This window comes from Notolepis coatsorum (assembly GCF_963971535.1).
Source record: "Notolepis coatsorum genome assembly, chromosome: 8".
Classification (NCBI taxonomy): Eukaryota; Metazoa; Chordata; class Actinopteri; order Aulopiformes; family Paralepididae; genus Notolepis; species Notolepis coatsorum.
This window is the reverse complement of record NC_140172.1, coordinates 8,039,514-8,054,990: the sequence shown is the minus strand read 5'-3', so window position 1 is coordinate 8,054,990 and position 15,477 is coordinate 8,039,514. Positions and strand designations below refer to the sequence as shown.

At 42.7% G+C, this 15,477-nt stretch overlaps 1 protein-coding gene across 1 annotated transcript in view; it reads left to right on the top strand.

The window, feature by feature from the left end:
• The window catches only part of LOC311232911 (protein CEPU-1-like), a gene marked incomplete at its 5' end in the record, with an annotated part of 148,723 nt that extends 136,703 nt beyond the window's left edge, over positions 1-12,020 (top strand). The window contains one exon of the mRNA XM_084319745.1: positions 11,889-12,020. Coding sequence (XP_084175871.1) covers positions 11,889-11,995 — 107 coding nt within the window. The 3' untranslated portion in view covers positions 11,996-12,020. The remainder of the gene's footprint in view (positions 1-11,888) is intronic.
• Positions 12,021-15,477: the final 3,457 nt, after the last annotated feature.

Below are 15,477 nucleotides of genomic sequence, written 5' to 3'. Positions count from 1 at the left end.
GCACATAGATCATAGTGAGATACATGGCAAGTGTACCGTATGAATTGCATTGTCTACATGTTTATATTTGGTGTCCTTGTCACTCACTGGCGATTGTAGTTCGCTGCGAGCAAAACCAGCCCCCATTAACTCATCAGAATTGTATTAATGGGCTTTGATTATGAGAAAGTGTTATTATTCTAATTAGCCATATGCGGGATTAGGGATAATCTACTACGGCAGGGTAATTGGATAGTTGTCCCGCAGGAAAGGAGGCTGAACCCGCGAAAATCCAAGGGAAATTAGAAGTCATTGTGTTTCGAGCTTCAAAGTAAAAACTTCAATTTCATTCCTCAATGCTCAAGTGACGTATTTATTATTTAGATGCAATTTCTTCCCCCATCCCAGAAGTGCGAGTGTTGAAAACATAATTAGTTTGAGGCATTACAACGTTTGTATGTATGGCGGCTGATCGCTACACTATACAATTCCCTACATGAAAGCTCAAATTCAATAGATAGTCAAACGTTCATAGTTTGGGTCCACTTAAAAAACCCGCCCGGGACACCCGCCGTGAGTTTGACCCGGGTGGGCGGGGTTTCCCGTTTCCTTTCAATGTGCCTCCCTGAAGCATCACGATCTGAGAGGAGACGTTATAACCAGCAGAAACTAGCGACTGCTCGCCCCCATGGAGGACGATACGATGGATATAATGCAACGGTGGAAGAAGTATTTCTACTTTTACTTAAAGGAACACGCCAACGTTATGGGACATGTGCTTACCATCTTCTCCAGAGGCAGGAAAGAAGACAGATACAGATTTCCTCTCTGTGCGTCCAGTAGAAGGCTATATCCGGCTACAGGCTAGCCTAGCTTAGCACACATGAATGGAAGTGGAACAGCTAGGCTAGTAGTCCGTATCCACATCCATTCATTTGTGCTAAGCTAGGCGAGGTTGTAGCCGGATAGTTCTACTTGAACGCACTACTGAGGAAATCCTCTGGAGAAGACGGTAAGCACATTTCCCATAATGTTCGAGTGTTCCTTTAAGTAAAGGTAGAAACACATGGGTAAAATTCTAAATTCTACTTAAGTAAAAGTACACATTCTATACGCCTTTACTGGCCTCTAAAGGTCATGTTAAAACGATATGTGGTCCAGCTCCGTAACAGGCTGAGATCCAGACGCCACCGAACGCCATTGCCCAGTATATTGCTAGCCAATGTACAATCAATTGACAATAAACTGGATGACATCCGAGCAAGGATTCAATACCAAAGAGACGTTAGGGACTGCAACGTTCTCTGCTTCACTGAAACGTGGCTCACGCCGGACGTCCCAGATCACGCAATCCAACCAGCTGAACACTTCTTTATCCACCGCAAGGATCGTACAACAGAGTCCGGTAAACAACGTGGAGGAGGTATTGCCTTCATGTTTAACAACAATTGGAGCGATCCAACTAACGTGAAGGAATTATCCAACCACTGCTGCCCAGAACTGGAATATATAACCATCAAGTGTTGTCCTTTCTTCCTCCCGAGGGAGTTAACGGCGATCATCCTTGTAGGAGTGTATATCCCACCGCAAGCCAGCAACAACGTCGCGCTCTCCAGACTCCACGACGAGGTAAATAGAATACAAGCGGCGAACGTTAACGGAGCCATTTTGGTGCTGGGTGATTTCAATAGCGCCAATCTGAGAAAGGTATTACCTGACTTCTATCAGCATGTGACTTGCAACACCAGAGGCGGTAACATCCTAGATCACTGTTACACGCAATTTAAAGGTGGCTACAAGGCTCATTCTGATAGTGGCTTTGGTAAATCAGATCACGCGTCAATCTTTCTTTCACCAATGTACAAACAGAGAATCAAAAGTACTCCTGTAGTCTCGCGAGAGGTGCAGAAATGGGATTTGACGTCAGAGGAGACGCTCCGGTCTGCGTTTGACTGCACAGACTGGAATGTGTTCCGCGACACAGATAACATTAATGTCTACACGGAAACAGTGCTGGACTATGTTTGTACCATGGTGGAAGAAACAATCCCCACTACCAAAATGAGAGTTTACCCAAATCAAAAACCCTGGGTAGACAAATCCGTCCGTGAAGCTCTGAGAGAGCGCACCAAAGCATACAACGACGGCCTAGTGGCAGGCAACATGAATGACCACAAGGTGGCGCGATACAACGTAAGGAGGACAGTGTCAGAGGCCAAACGGCGCTACAGGGATAAAATTGAACTCCAGTTTGAACAAGCTGACTCTAGAGCTATGTGGCAGGGGCTCAAAACGATGACAGACTACAAAGGCGCCTCCCTCAAACTGAACAGTGACATCTCCTTAGCAAATGACCTCAATACCTTCTATGCGAGGTTTGATGCTGGTAATAACAACACCAGCTCACAAGCCACGGCAATGGGGGGGGGGGGGGGGGTCGGCTGCTGATGGAGGCGCAGTGTTCAGGGTAACAGAGCATGAGGTGAGGCGGACCTTTAAAAAAGTGAATATCAGGAAGGCAGCAGGTCCGGACGGCATCCCCGGCCGCGTCCTAAAAGTCTGTGCCGACCAACTGGCCCCAGTATTCACTGACATATTTAACCTGTCCTTAGAACAGGCTGTCATCCCCACCTGCCTGAAGAAGTCCACTATTATCCCTGTACCCAAAAAATCCAAGCCTGCTTGCCTCAACGACTACCGCCCTGTAGCTCTCACCTCCATAGCCATGAAGTGCTTTGAGAAGCTAGTAAAGGGCTACATCTGCTCCTCCCTCCCCATCAACATGGACCCCCTGCAATTTGCATACCGCCCCAACAGGTCCACGGAGGACGCCATAGCCCATGTGCTGCACACAGCAGCATCACACCTGGACAAGAGGCAGGGGAACTATGTGAGAATGCTATTCATCGACTACAGCTCTGCATTCAATACCATAGTCCCCTCCATACTCATAGCCAAGCTCAGGGACCTGGGCTTGAACTATGACCTCTGCCAGTGGGTCTTGGACTTCCTGACTGGCAGACCTCAGGTGGTGAGAGCAGGCAACTGCACCTCCTCATCCATCACCCTCAACATAGGGGCCCCCCAGGGCTGTGTTCTGAGTCCCCTCCTCTACTCCCTGTACACACACGACTGTGTGGCTCAGCGGAGTAGCAATACAATCATCAAATTTGCTGACGACACAGTGGTGGTGGGCCTGATCTCTGCCAACGACGAGAGGGCCTACCTGGAAGAGGTCAAGGTCCTGGCGGGATGGTGCCCGGAAAACAGCCTCTCCCTGAACGTCAGCAAAACAAAGGAGATGATTGTGGACTTCAGGAGGTCGGGGGTCAAGGACTACAGCCCCCTCAGCATCGACGGGGCACCGGTTGAGAGAGTCAACAGCTTTAAGTACCTCGGAGCCTACATATCCGAGGACTTGACATGGACCACACACATTGACAGTGTTGTGAAGAAGGCACAACTTCCTCAGGCGCCTAAGGAAGTTCCAAGTCAGTCAGAAGATCCTTAAGAACTTCTACTCATGTACAATAGAGAGCATCTTGACCGGCAACATCACCTCCTGGTTTGGGAATAGCACTGCACAAGACCGAAGCAGACTACAAAGAGTGACACGTTCAGCCGAACGCACAATTGGAGGGGGGCTCCCCACCCTCCAGAACATTTACAACAAGCGTTGCAAGGGCAAGGCTAAGAGAATCATTAAAGACTCCAGTCACCCGAACAACTGCCTCTTTGAACTGCTGCGGTCAGGCAAGCGATACCGGAGTCTCAAGGCGAGCACAGAAAGACTCAGAAGAAGCTTCTATCCCCAGGCCATCAGGCTGCTAAACGAACAATGAATGAACACTACACAACAACAACCACCAAACGCACATAGCACACACATCCACACGCACACACTCACTTTAAACAAACACACTGTAGCACCCACTCCACACACTTTATAGCACACACCCACTTTAAACAAACACACTGTAGCACCCACTCCCCACACTTTATATTTATTGATGAAGGATTGCACTACAACTCGTACACCTTACTGTAAATTGTACCTCATCCCATTTCTGCTTTGCACTATATAGTACTGTACATTAGTACACTGCATAGTATTGTATATTATATGGTAACTCAGAACATTGTACATATGTCTATACCGAACACTGTGACCTCATTTTCTTCTTCTAAATCACATGCTATACTATGTTATTTGATACTATCTTGTCTAGCACAGTCTCTGGAGCGTAACAGTAAGAAGCATTTTGTATGAAAGTATTCTGTACTTCTGTATGACAACTATTAAAGAAACTTGAAACTTGAGCTATGTTGGCTCTGATGATGTGCTGTTGATGATGGCAAGCTTCAAAAGTACATTTAAAAAGTACATTATCAATTCATATCATATTTTCTATGCAAAATCCTTTTCTTGAATAGCAACTGATTCAGAAAAAATACTACATTTCCTTTGTAGTGAAGTAAAAGTTCCCTAAAAAGGAAGTACCTCATACTTGTTAGTACTATGTACAGTACTTGAGTAAAAATACTTTCCATGGTGTAAATAATGATGATTGACATCCAGACATATATAAATATACAAACAGCTAATATTGGTAGAAATGTGTACAAATTAGGGCTGTCAAAATGTATGCTTTAACTCTGGAGATTAATTTAAATGATTGAAAGCGTTAAAAAAAATGCATCTAGATTAATCTATGGAGTGAAAAATCTTCAATTTTAGCGCCGCGGATATAGGTAAGCGGTCTAGCTGAGTCAATGTTGATGGTTTTGTTGAACATTTGTATTTCACAGGAGAGAAACTGTATTCAAAGAAAGCTATTAAAATAGTCTTTGAATCTAAATATATACTTTCTTTGTGTTGATTTTACATTAATTCCATGATTTTACTCAAGTAAATATCTGTTACAAGCTTCGGTCTTAAGTAGAAGAATGCTATTTTTAATCTAGATTAATCTAGATTAATTACAGACAATTGTGAGATTACGTGTAATTAGTAAAAAAAAAAATTATCTATTGACAACACTAGTACAAATATAAGAAGCTTTATTCAACTTTTCCAGAAGTTGACTTTTAACCCTTTCACTGCTACACAACAGAAGGTTACTATCACACAACCGACGGCAATGCTCGGAGCTAATGATGCTAATGATGGAGCATCACCGTCGGTTGTGTGATAGTAAAGGGCTAACCTTCTGTATTGTCACAGTGAAAGGGTTAACCGGCTGTCGTGTGGCAGTGAAAGGGTTAAAGGTGCTGTCCATGTAGATAACATTGAGCAGCAGAGCACCAGTATGTCATTCAACATCGAATCAGGTACATTCCACATGGGGAAATGGGAACTATAGGGAGGGGATACATGCACCTGTGGTATAATTCTTCACGTAGACGATGGGTCATATATTGTACATGAAATACCATTGTAGGATAATGAGTCTCTGGCTACTTCCTAATTACTACAAAGCTTTATTTCAAATTAATTACAGACATGTGAAGTCCCTTTGACGTCAGGATCCTTCTATGCTAAACTCACACCAAGATGTCAGATCTCTACAGGAACCAGGCGTGGAGCAACAGTCCGGGAGCAAGAGGAGCCTGCTCTCTCTGCCTCGAGCTTATATTATACACTAGCATGAAGTCCCTCCTGGTTGTCCCCCTATTCACCAAAATGATTGGCTTAATCAATCGTCTTCCTGTCCACTCAGAACCCACTCAAAGTACGAATCCCATCTCCTGTTCCTAATCTTAGCTTGTCTGGCTTTGAATACCTTCTGAGGAATTTGGTCAGGATGTCTTTTTCAATTTATCCTTTTTCAGCCGTCTCCCCTTTGTCTCATCAACATGTGCTCCAATCCAATCCAATCCAACTTTATTTATAAAGCGCTTTAACAGCCACAGGGGCACAAAGTGCTGTACAGAGGGAGCATATTAAAAACTTTAAGCAGCACTAAAAATAGATAATAAAAAAAACAAGAGTACCAAAAAAGAGAAGAAAAAAAGGTAAACATAGGCAGCAATACAAATTTAAATAGATCAGAGTACTTAAAAAATATTTAAAAGCAAAGGACACAGTAACAGAACGATACAACAACAACACAGTAAGACAATAAGATCATAAATCAACAAGCTACATGGTGTCGAAAGCCAGAGAGAAAAGGTGGGTCTTAAGGAGGCCTTTGAAACGGGGCAGTGATGAGGCCTAATCTGCAGTGGCAGCTCGTTCCACATGTTGGGGGCGACAGCGGAGAAGGCACGGCCCCCCCTGAGCTTATGCCCAGTTGTAGGCACTACTAGGAGCAGCTGGTCAGCTGACCTGAGAGAGCGGGAAGGTGTATAGACCTCGTCACAAACTGAGCCCTGTCTCGGATAGAAGCCTTGCATCACGTGTCCCCTCCGGTACACGAGGAGGCAGCCTGTCACATCTTTTCACCTGCCAGCGCGGACTCTCATTGGCGAGGTGTAACGTGTGGGAGGCTCACACTGCCGTCGCCATTTCCTGTCTCTGCTGTGCAGGCGTCCCCCAACCGACCTGTAGGAGTCGCTGTCCACAACGTCCAGATTACCACCCATCGACTTCCCACCCGCTAACTCTGCCAATTGAGTTAGTATGACGGCCGGCCCAAGCCGGAGGCAACGCCGACAGCCGGAGTCGAACCCGGTGTTTCTTGCGTTGGTGACGAGCGCAATGTCCGCCGCGCCACCCAGCCGCCCCTGTGGATGCTTTTTTATTTTTTATTATTATTATTATATATATTTTTTAAATTATTACATAAGAATCGTATCTATAGCACCTTTAAATCAAGGTCTTCTGGCCAAGTCTGAATGGGAACAACTTTTCCAACAGCTTAACCAGCGGAAGAAGTGCAGCCTGGCGCCGCCCCGGGTCTGTTACTTAACGCTGCGAAGCGGTCCGTCTGGTTATTTGGGCAAAAAGTATTCCATTCTTCCTGCGAGCCGCCATTTCCAATGACTGAGAGACAGACGTCACGTCGGTATTCATGAATGTCTCATTACAAAGGTCTCGTGCAGGTGTCAATATTACGCTCCCTGTTCTCGAGCGGGAGAGAACTCTCTACCCTCCCAGGTTCCATCTCCGCGCCACCGAATCACGTCGCTACCTCCGTGCGTCTACATCACTATAGGCTACAGACATTTCCGGGAATTACTACTCTATGCTATGACTGAGTTTTGGTCAATCCGCACCACTATTTGTTTAACACAATAGCCGTACAGAGTAGAACACATTCGATTTGTATCAAATGCAAGCAATATTACAATATGGCATTAGTGGTTCATTAGTCTTCTTACCACAGGTGTTACAATGCAAATTGCCAAGTGTTCATACAACCATTTATCTGGTGCCGACAGGGTGAGAACAGGTGGTTAGTGTTAAGTCTTAAAAAGCCCTGTGGCTCATCACTGTTCCCTTTTAATAGGTTAGATTGAAGCAGCGTATACAGGAACAGGAGGCTAAACAGAAGATTTCTTTATTGTTTATGTACACAAGGCAATTGATTTGTAAACGGTAAATGGTGCATTTATATAGCAGCCGCTTGTATCCAAAGGGCTTTCAGATCATTTGTTCCTCACATTCACCCGTTCACTCACACACCTGGCGGCAGAGGCGACCGTGCACGGTGCCGACCTGCTCATCAGGAGGGGTTCAGTTTTTCTCCCATCTCAATTTAGTTGTGGCAATTCCCCCCTCCCCTGTCTTGGTGAGGTGTAACGTGTGGGAGGCTCACACTACCCTTGACATCTCCTGTCCTTGCTGTGCACGCGCCCTGACCGACCTGTAGGAGTCGCTGTCCACAACGTCCAGATTACCACCCATCCACTTCCCACCCGCTGACTCTGCCAAGGAGTTAGTATGACGGCCGGCCCAAGCCGGAGGCAACGCCGACAGCCGGAGTCGAACCCGGTGTTTCTTGCGTTTGTGACGAGCGCAATGTCCGCCGCGCCACCCAGTCCCACCTGTGGATGTTTTTTTTTGTATTATTATTATATATATTTTTTTAAATGATTACATAAGAATCATATCTATAGCACCTTTAAATCAAGGTCTTCTGGCCAAGTCTGAATGGGAACAACCTTTCCAACAGCTTAACCAGCGGAAGAAGCGCAGCCTGGCGCTGCCCCGGGTCTGTTACTGTTCCACCCCACGGGGTCGGTACCGACCCAAAAAATGACATCTGGTCATAAATCAATTTTTTTTTAATATTGCATATAAGTTGCGATTTTTTTGTCAAACGTTTTCAAGTATTAACATCACTAACATGTCACAAAAGCATGTATAATGTATATTATCATCAATACATTAGTTTAGCAATAGGTTAAAAGTGCCATTAGATAGTTTTAAGTTTTCGATTTTCTGAAGTCCATTCCAAGACGGAAACGGAAATGGAAATTTTTAACCATGGGAATTGTAGTAGTTTTGCGGCCATTTTGTAGAGGACATGCTTAGCTGTCGAATTTTTCCGAACTTCCTGTCAGATACTGTGGGCTTTCAAAGTTCAGCGTTCTGAATGAATCATATCAATAACTGTTATGATTTGCGATAATAAGCCACAAAAGGTAACGTTTTTGACAAATATTGAAACGCAGTTAGTTTCTCCTACCTATTGTTAGCATGTAGTAACAATTAGATTTGAAATTAGTTTCAAAACGGTTGCACTGTGGGGAAAATTAAAAAGTACACTAGATTACAGTAGATTTCATTATCTGTAATCTAGGACAGAACTCTCTGCCCTCCCAGGTTCCGTCTCCGCGCCACCGAATCACGTCGCTACCTCCTCACTAGGCTACAGACATTTCCGGGAATTACTACTCTATGCTATGAGTTTTAGTCCATCCGCACCACTATTTGTTTAACACAATAGCCGTACAGAGTAGAACACATTCGATTTGTATCAAATGCAAGCAATATTACAATATGGCATTAGTGGTTCATTAGTCTTCTTACCACAGGTGTTACAATGCAAATTGCCAAGTGTTCATACAACCATTTATCTGGTGCCGACAGGGTGAGAGCAGGTGGTTAGTGTCAAGTCTTAAAAAGCCCTGTGGCTCATCACTGTTCCCTTTTAATAACGGTTAGATTGAAGCAGCGTACAGGAACAGGAGGCTAAAAAGAAGATTTCTGTATTTCTGTTTATGTACATAAGGCAATTGATTTGTAAACGGTAAATGGTGCATTTATATAGCCGCTTGTATCCAAAGGGTTTTCGAATCGTTTGTTCCTCACATTCACCCGTTCACTCACACAGCTGGCGGCAGAGGTGCGAGGTGCGAGATGCCGACCTGCTCATCAGGAGGGGTTAAGTGTCTTGCTCAAGGACACTTCGACACACGCTGCCGGGGAGGAGCGGGAATCGAACCTCGGGAACCTTCCGATTACCAGACGACGGCCCTATACCTCTCTCCTGAGCCACTGTCGCACCATTTGTAGTGGACAGAGACACACGGGTCTATACGTGCGTTTCATCAGAGCAGTCACACAGAGGGGCTGCTAGTGTATTACTGTCCATCATTCAACCTCCACTGACCCGCGCTCTCCGTCAGTTCGTTGATGTGCCAAGTTGTGTACACAGAGCATAAGGGCCCGGTTACATTGATCCATCGTGTCCGTCCGTCCGTCTGCATCTGCCCTTCATTATCTTTACGAGTGTCCGTCTGTCGGACAGGGCTGATGATGACGGGGCCATCTCCTCCGTATTTGGGTCCATTTTGACGGACAGAAATGTTCTGCGAGGATGCACTTTCGGGACCGACCGACACATCGCTGTCCGTCAGCGAAACTGTCGTTACGGCGAACGCGCGGTTTACTTCAGGGTCCGACTCGACAACAAACCATCCGTTTTCTCTGCACGTGGTGATGGATCGGTGTGGCTCCGCCCCCCAAGGCCTCTTCTCTCAGCCAGGGCTCACCGTTCTGTGCCTGTAAAATATGAGCTGTGTCAAGCGGAGCGGTGCTGAAGCAAATATTTCTTTCCCCCGTCGTCATTCACCGTCTAAACACCCGTCATGGCGCCCGTCTACCAGAGGGGTCAGCACCTGTTTTAGACCCGTGACCGCGTCCCCTGTTGCAAAGACAACCAGTGAAACCTACGCGACGCAGGCAGGTCCGTGATCCATCGAGCGGCGAGATCTTAACCCTATAATCCTAATCCTGAACTAATTCTAAAAGAGATGCCTTTAATCGTCAGTCACTAAACACTAACGTCTAGACCAGGGGTCAGCAACCTTTTTGACATGGAGTGCCTGTTTGAAATATAGTTGTAACTAGTGTGCCTCAACAATATTCCATGCATCGTAATATTTTTTTCTCATAATCAGGTATTTTTTATGATATTTTTTACATTATTACATCATTATTGTTATTGTTATTATTAACAATATTATTATGATGGTTGTATCAACCCTAAATCTGAGTTGGGGGGGGGGGAATGCAATGCAGACAAACAGCTGCATACAGTGGGACCATTTCACTCACATTTGCCCATTCATTTTTGGACACATCACACACCATTGGTGTGTGTACTGTACGTGTGCTGTCATAGCTCCACCTACAGGCCTAATGGAGAACACCAGGATGTGAATGGAGGGTGAATGTGAGGTATATCGTGTAAATAAGTTTTGATTGATCGCAAGACTACACTGTAAAAAAATATATAATAAGTTACCAGAACTTAAAAATATTGAGTTCAGTTACTGTGCATTAAGGTTTTCAGTTTTCAATCCATAATAAGTTAACAGAAAAATAAGTACACAACCACATTATTTCAACCTAATAAAACATTTTGAGTAAAAAAATTGCTTTTAACATGTGCAATGTTAACAATGGTGACCGTAATAATGATTTTGTTATAAGGCTCTGCAAATGTTACTGAATAATGTAGCAATGTATTTCCAGCTAAATTGAAATAATAAACAAATAAAGGGTCTCAATTAAATATGTGGTAGTAAAAAGAACCTGTGGGAGGATTTCAACAAGATAAATGCGACAACAGTGCAAAATATTTCACTATAATATTTCAAAGCAAAAAAAAAATATATATATATAATTTTCATTTTTTTTTTTTTTTTTTTTTTATACTGCCCCCTGTGCCTATGCAAATGCCCCCGCGTGCCTATGCAGGCACGCGTGCCTAGGGTTGCCTACCCCTGGTCTAGACGTTGGCTTCGGATGAAGAAGCGCAGGAGTACGTCTCACGTTTGCAGACGGACGTTTGGGAATCTCTTTGTCCTAGGACTGCGTGTTGGAGTTCTATTGTGGACTTTGTAGCCTCCACACTACAAACAAATCAGGATTGGCCACCCATGTACACATTTTATTTTTTATATTTTTTTTTGTTGAAGTTACACATTGGGGTTTTGAATGGCTTCCATGGCCCTTGTGGTCATTAGACATGTTCCCAACCTCCGAGAACCATGTTGATTTTAAATTCAACCAGAAATAAAATAAGTGTAATTCACAAAAATAGTTGATAACAGGGTTTTCATCCGACAACATGCAACATTTTCAAAACATCAAAAAATGCAGTACGGTTCTTCACCTGAAAGCTTAACTTTTACCTGTAGATGTGGAAATGTGAAATCATATATAGTCTACTTATATAGTGTTTAATTTACAAACCAACGTTAACCCTGACTCTGGACTTCTCTCCATGCACAGGCAGGACGTGAGTAGAGCCTTTGTAGAGCGCCTGGAAGGTATTGTAGTGAATCACTCTGCTAGTATCCGCAGATCAGAAGTTCATAAAAAGTCTCTCCTCGAGGTGGGAGTAAGAAGAAGGGCATCGCCATCTTCTTGATTGATGGACCTCATTCAAGTCTCCCCCCTCTCTCTCTCTCTCTCCCTCTCTCTCTCTCTCTCTCCCATTACCTGTCTCTAGGGCCGAGAGCAGTGCAGGATGGAAATGGCGGCGTATCGGCGATGCACTCACAACAAGCCTGTCTACTCTTCATCCTCCTCCTCCTGCCCTTCCTCCTCCGGCTTTGAAGTGTAATAAAGGCCTGAACTGAACTCGAGCGTGGTTTTCTTTTTGATTTGGTGTTTTTCTGTTGTTTTTGTTGCTTTTGTCTTCTCTCATCTGGAGCCACTAACTGATACACACAGAGTGCATGAAGTATCCTACATAATGTTGTCAAACCGTTCAAAAACAAAAAGTATGTAATATGAAAATGAGATTATCGGTTGTTTTTCTGTTTATTTTTTTATTTTAAGGGATTCACTTTCTTGTTTATTTTGATATCATTTGATATATTTGTTGGATATTATTATTATTATTATTCTCCCTAAAATTATGCTATTAGTCTCACTCGTTTTGTTTTTAGAGTAACATAAACAGACTTCATTTTTTAATCTGGTTGTCTTTTATTCAACATTTGTCCGGATTCTTTTTTCTTTTTGCATATTCATCTCAACAAGTGAAATGTACAGCGACTGTGCGAGGTGAATGTTAAATACCTCGAGAGTCGGGACAAAACAACACTTAAGTCACCCTTCTCTGTATAATAATTATAACCTGGTGTGGTGGTTGTGAGAGAAGATTGTTTTTTGACCTTCAAGTATTTTTTTTTGGTTCTCATCATTGTAGTGATATATATAGTGTATATGAGTATATATATATAATATAATTTTCAGTTTTGTTGATGCTAATGAGCTTTTAGTTTTAACCTATATATATGTATATATATACACAATATATACAGTAGATATATAATTTTCAGTTTTGTTGATGCTAATGAGTTTAATTTTAACCTATATATATATATATATATATATATAATTTTTTGTTTTGTTGATGCTAATGAGTTTTTAGTTTTAACCTATTGTTGGAGAAAGAAAAATATGATGTTGTAATTATTCAGGCAAAATAGCCTAGTTTAATTTTTTTTTTTTTTACCAGTACAGTTGTACACAAAATGGTGTGAAGAATAATTGTGTTAATAATGAACTAGGTGCAGATGGAGCAGGCGACTGCTATTGTGTCGGAGTCTAACCACAGTGATGCAAAGTTATTAATGTTGTTTGAACTGGTGTTACCATTTTAAATTATAATGTATTCACACACACACATGTGTTATTTACATATTAAGTGATGATTTCACAAGTATTCCTGTTTTTACCTAACCAGCGCTGGTGGCTTATGGGAGGCCATTCAGTAACATCATATCCATTTTAGATACCCCCCCCTCCCCACACAGCCTGGTAGTTTACACTATAGTGCTTTCTACTACACTAGTGCTCCTGTTTACTAGTAAACTGTTTACTACTAGTACTACCTGTTGCCAGTTAGTCCCAACACCTAACCAATAGCAAATGCATAATACTATAACAAACAAATGCACATTAATTGTTTGATAGTGTTGTTTTTGCCTTTAGAACTGCAGAAAACATTAATATTCATAGTTGTATACCTTTAAAGGTAGAATCTGTAATGCCGTCAAACCTTTAGGAAAAAGTGCACCCTTTGGTGTTGCACTTTGTTTACATTTCTTTGTTTTGGTCTGAAGAGTGGGTTGGAATTGAGTTGGCCATTTACACACAACGTAAACATGCCTGGCATCACATTAATGCATACCGCAAAATGTCGAGGATAACAAAAAAAAAAGTTAAAGCCAACTTAGGGGTTGCCATTGCTGGCCACACCTCAGGATCTGCTAAGAGAAATGCATAGTATAATGAGTTAATAGTTATAGTATGGTATAAGATTATATTATATTAAATGTATTGTCCAACAAAATGATGTAATATAATACATATAGCTATATATTAACTCATTATACTGTGAATAATATATGAATATACTGTGAACCTCTCCTGGCAGAGCCTGAGGTGGGACCAGCGATGACAACCAGGGAGGTGGACACAGGTGCAGGCTAGTTGACATGTCGGAGGCATTTACCAACAACTCATTGTTTTTTAAGATTCTGAAGTAGACCTATTTGCTTAAAAGCAAACGCACGTATACATATATATATATATATATATATATGTTATATGGCTTAATTCACCACAAAATGTATCTTTATGTAAGGTTATTTATTGCCTATTTATTTCCCCATAATATCAGATATGGATATCCTTTTAACCGCCGCCACACCAAAGTGCGAGGAGCAGTTTGGCCTCTGCCCGGTCTGCAGCACCGACCTCATACATCAAAAACGTTGTCATCATTCAAAGCAATCGCCCGTCAGCATTGGAATAATCAAATGAGTTGTTTTAACATCACGTCTGAAAATGAAACCACTTTTGCAGAATCAACAATTGCATGTCTTCGAGTGCAATGTGTGAGTGCCAGCTAAAATAAATGAATGAATTAATTATGATGAATTAGATATATATCTTGAATTAGATATATATATACTGACGGGCAGAATATCTTGGGCTATAATTTTAGATTTTTTCTGCCCGGTGGCTCTCACACTGACCTCACAGAGAGGTGGGCCGCCCCGCCCCGCCTGGCCGACGCTCCGTCCGGCCCCGTTGGTCTTGGATGTTTCTCTTCAAGGTTTTTTAACATCATGGACGTACAGTAGGACGAGTGATATGCAAACTGCACGCTGCATATTTTGCACTGGACTGTTTCATCGTCTATAGTTTGACGGGAGTTGTCCCACGTCACACTCGTGTGCGAAGTTGCCATTTTCAAGCGCAAAATGAGTGAACTCAACCAAACACGGCCAGATACTCTGCCTCTTGTTCCCTCTCCCATTTTGGAAAACAGTTCTGTTTTTTTTTTTTTTTATTTTAATTTATTTTTTTCATTTTGAAATAGCTACTCTGGAAAAAGAAATTAAGTATTTCATTTTTTTTGAAATTCTATAAAACATTTAAAATTCTGATTACTACTTTTACTATCGACACGGAGGACGTGTCGATAGTCGGTCGATCAGTCGACACATTGTCACATCCCTAATAACAACTCTCCCCTATCCCCACAACTACAACCCACACACACAAAAATGTAAAAAGAAAAATGAATAAAGAAAAGAAAGAAAAGAAAAGGTGCAATGCCAGGCAAGGCTCTCTAGCCCAGAGGTCGCTGTTTGACGGCATTACATACTGTAGTAGTCTACCTTTAAACCAAAACTGTAGGCAACCATGACTTCAAAATGCTCACAAGATATTACTTTAAGCTTTTTATCAAAGGTTATATTATCGTAGGCCTCTATCTATGTGAACCTAATCGCCATTTGATTTGGCCAGAGGGGACATACTGTACTATAGCAATATAGATCCAAACAAACTGTCTCCACCTGCTCCCTTCACTCTAGATCCCAGCTCACCGTAACCCGTTCACTACCACACGACAGAAGGTTAACCCTTTACTATCACATCACACTACAGACGGTTGGGGTAACCTTCTGTCGTGTGGCAGTGGACGGGTTAATAACGTGATGTGTTGTCGCAGTGAAAGGGTTAACCATTTGGTAGTGTGGCAGTGAAAGGGTTAATAAAGACGAATAGTACGTACA